Source organism: Aegilops tauschii, chromosome 5 (assembly GCF_002575655.3).
Source record: "Aegilops tauschii subsp. strangulata cultivar AL8/78 chromosome 5, Aet v6.0, whole genome shotgun sequence".
Classification (NCBI taxonomy): Eukaryota; Viridiplantae; Streptophyta; class Magnoliopsida; order Poales; family Poaceae; genus Aegilops; species Aegilops tauschii.
In genome coordinates this window covers 487,979,913-487,983,328 of record NC_053039.3, presented here as the reverse complement: position 1 = coordinate 487,983,328, position 3,416 = coordinate 487,979,913, and the positions used below count along the sequence as shown (strand labels likewise).

The 3,416-nt window shown below is 52.8% G+C and overlaps 1 protein-coding gene across 1 annotated transcript; it reads right to left on the bottom strand.

Moving 5' to 3' along the window:
* Positions 1–789: 789 nt before the first annotated feature.
* LOC109779901 (GDSL esterase/lipase At4g10955-like) lies at positions 790–2,668 on the bottom strand. Its single transcript, XM_020338508.3, has 2 exons — positions 2,466–2,668; positions 790–2,142 (listed from the first exon to the last, which is right to left on the bottom strand). Exons 1-2 carry the CDS (start codon positions 2,552–2,554, stop codon positions 1,113–1,115), a joined length of 1,119 nt encoding a protein of 372 aa, XP_020194097.1. The 5' UTR covers positions 2,555–2,668; the 3' UTR covers positions 790–1,112.
* Between the last annotated feature and the right edge of the window lie 748 nt (positions 2,669–3,416).

Sequence of the window (3,416 nt, the reverse complement as noted above, 5' to 3'; positions counted from 1 at the left end):
CGTCGGTTTACAGAATCCCGAGGTCGGCTCATAAACGTGTCCGGCTCGGTCTCTGCCCTTTCTATCTTACAATACAAGTTTACATATCAATGCCGGTTTATGTCTACAGGCCTTAAACCGGCCTTGGGCCCTGGGCCTTCATAAAGCGTCACTGTCTGTCTTCATGGGCTTCAGATATAGTGAGCTACTATGGGGTTAACCCGGCCTCTCCTGACCGGTTTACGCCCAGTGGTAATATCCCCAACAGTTTCGTTCATTTTCTTACTAGCTAGCGTGTCGAGTCCTCTCTATACGTATAGTACATAGCGTCGACCAAGCACGAAGATAAGAGAGGTCACTTCTCTCTAGCTATTAGCTAGCTAACACAATATATGAAACCCCCAAATTAACCCTCCAAAACCCCAACCCCCCCCCCCCCCCCCCCTTCCAAAAAAAAACTCAGCTCCCGAGCTGCTGACGCGTGGATGCTCTTTAGTCCCGGTTGGTGTTACCAACCGGGACTAAAGGCCCTCCTGCCTGGGCTCGCCGCAGTGGCCACGTGGAGCCCCATCTCTCCCGGTTCGTAAGCGAACCGAGACTAAAGATATTGGACTTTAGTCCCGACCCGTCCCGGTTTCAGAACCGGGACAAATGGGCCTCTGGAACTGGGACAAATAGGCCTTTTTCTACTAGTGAAGCTACAAGAACAGATTTACAAATCAAACGTTTTACATGACAACATGAAATTGGTAAAATGGAAAAACATATAACTAATGAGAAGTTTACAATCCTCTATTTTTAACTGGTACCTGCGTTATATATGAAGCAACACGAACCAAAGTACACAGCCGAAGGATACAATATGATAGGGAGGCCCCTTACAAAGCAGATCAAAATATACAGCATCAATATAGAACAAGCCTAACACTTTGCTGAGGCCCGACCGAAGACTCCCGAGCTCCATGACAACGCCCCAAGAGGATGATGGCGCGAAGCGTCGCTACTGCCGACTCAGACCACAGACAAAGGTTTTCACTTGAAGACCTGGCACAAGAACAAGATCCACGACGATGTCTTCAAGAAGCAAGCGACGCCCATGAGGTAGAGCTAGCCGGCATAGAGCTAGAGGTAGTTTATGCTTCGTGTACAGGGCAGCTATAAGACGTGCCGGCGCCCAAGTTGAGCTCACTGTCCGGTTTCCACCAGTGCCGGAGATCATGCGCATGTTTGGGCTGGAACCTGCTTTTCCACAGCGTCACCGATGGCAGGAGATGCGGCTGCTCCTTGTCCTTGCCAAGCAGGGCCCACGAGAGCACGTCGCAGTGCGAGAGTGCCATCGACCAGATGCCAACACGGGCGAAGATTTTCTTGAACTTGTCCCGGCCCCCGAAGTGGTCCTTGAACCAGATGCCAACACGGGTTAAGCTTTCCTTGAACTCCTCCCGCGCCTCAAAGTAGCCGATGAAGCCCCGGCAGATCCAGTCATCCTCGTGCACGTACAGGTTCGGCACCCAAGCGGAGAACCGCTTGAACGAGCTCTCCCTGCGCTCCCGATGGGAGACCAAGACCAATCCCGCGGCGGCCTTCAAGAGACTGCTCGCGAAGTAGAAGTGCCTCTTCGCCACCGGATCGGCCTTCAAGAGGTTCAGCAACTTGATGGACGTTATGAACGCCACGTACGGTGGGTTGAAGAGGAAGTCCGGGAGGTTGAGCGGCTTCTCCCGCTCCATCATGCCCCGTCCCACGACCTGCGCCACAGCCGCTCCGAGAGAGTGGCCGGCGAGCCAGATGCAGCCGTCTTGGCCCTCCTCGCTCATAAGTCCCTCGATAGTGGCGCACGCTTGCATGCAGCGCGTGCGTTTCTCCAGCTTGTTCATCACTATTTTCAAGTCATAGTAGTAGTCTCGAATATTCCTCCTGGTGCCCCTGAAGGCGACGACATACCGTGGAGCGCACGGCTGGCTGGCCGTGTGCTTGAAGATGGCGCCGTAGATGGTGCTGCTGTACTTGGTGTCTCTGATTTCATCCTCGAGGCGGAAGCCAAAGCTTTCCCACCACGCCGGCGCCAGCTTAACCGCCCTGTGCTTGTCCCTGTCGTTCTCGTGGACGTAAACGCCTTTGACGAGACAGGCGGCGATGCGGCGGCGGTGCTCCTCCTTGGCCCTGTGATATATAGAGAGAGAGGAGAAATCAACCTAGGCATGCAGTGCCTCCCCTTTGGATTTCCATGAAAGAAATCACGCGGTTCACCTAGGAACAAGCTACTGCAGCAAACTACCACTTCTCAAGAGGACGATCCCCCGGGAGAAACGAAAGTGGAGGAGAGACGAGAGCGCCAACCAGGTTCATCGCAGGCAGTACATAAAGCATACAACGCTAAATAACTGGCGGCCACATATACATGCATACATACTCGAGAGCTTGCGCCACGCGCGATCACCATACGTAAATCGGGCTTGCGCATATAGAGAACATACTGTACGTACCAGTCAATCGCGTCGAGGTCCATCATATCCTTCGGCCCATGGAGGTCGAAGCGGTCGCGGTCGTCGGCGGAGTTTGAAAACTTACCCATCGGCCAATACGATGTGCTTGATCGTCCTAAAGTAGCTAGCTAGCTAAAGGTCTAGAGGTGGCAGAAGCAAGCCTTGCTATGATCTGATCCGGAACTCGAGCTTCTTCTTTTCTTTCGGACAGGAGCTAGCTAGGCTTTGCTTTGCTTATGTAGGAGTACGTACAAGTTTACAAGTAGCTGCAGCTGTCACTGGTTTAATGATGGTTTCTGAGAATGAGTCAGCAGCTCGTTATTCTTCGGGGAAAAAAGAAGGTGCAGCATGGCTCAACAGTCTGAACTCGCTGGTGCGTCGGTGCGTGGACACGTGGACAACCATAGGCATGGGATGGAAGTGTGCGTACGTATCAAATCCTCGCGTTACGTCGATTGGTCCATTTGGCATTTGGGACGTTGCCACGCACGCCCCGTACGCCAGCCATCCGGCCGGTGCCCCTGATCGAATGCCCCCCCACACTTTTTCCTTTGCCAGAATATGACATTACCAGGCAAATTTGACAAATTTGACCTGTGGACGAAATCAAATCACAGAATGAACTGCCCGAGAAACTATTTCATGCGGCTGACCTTTTTGTGTGACGCGCGACACGAAGGCGCCACACTACACTATGCAACGTCTCACAGATAGATGCTACACGTCTGGCGAGCGTTGCACCCCAGACTGCCTAAAAATTGCTAAGTCATTGTGCAGAGCCTAAGAGCTAGGCGCTGCACTGTATAGTGTGGCGCCTAACTCTCAGGCGCTGCACTAGTGGTTGCACTACAAATGAAGCAACCACTAGTGCAACGCCTAGAAGCTAGGCGCTACACTGTATAGTGTGGCGCCTAGCTCTCAGGCGCTGCACACTGACTTAGTAATTTTCGA

What these genes read in the sequence shown, in the direction of transcription:
- LOC109779901 (XM_020338508.3), bottom strand. Translation starts at nt 2,554, where the DNA reads ATGGGTAAGTTTTCAAACTCCGCCGACGACCGCGACCGCTTCGACCTC. An exon ending in GACCTCGACGCGATTGACTG is followed by an intron (nt 2,143 to 2,465) that starts GTACGTACAGTA and finishes TATATATCACAG; the next exon opens with GGCCAAGGAGGAGCACCGCC.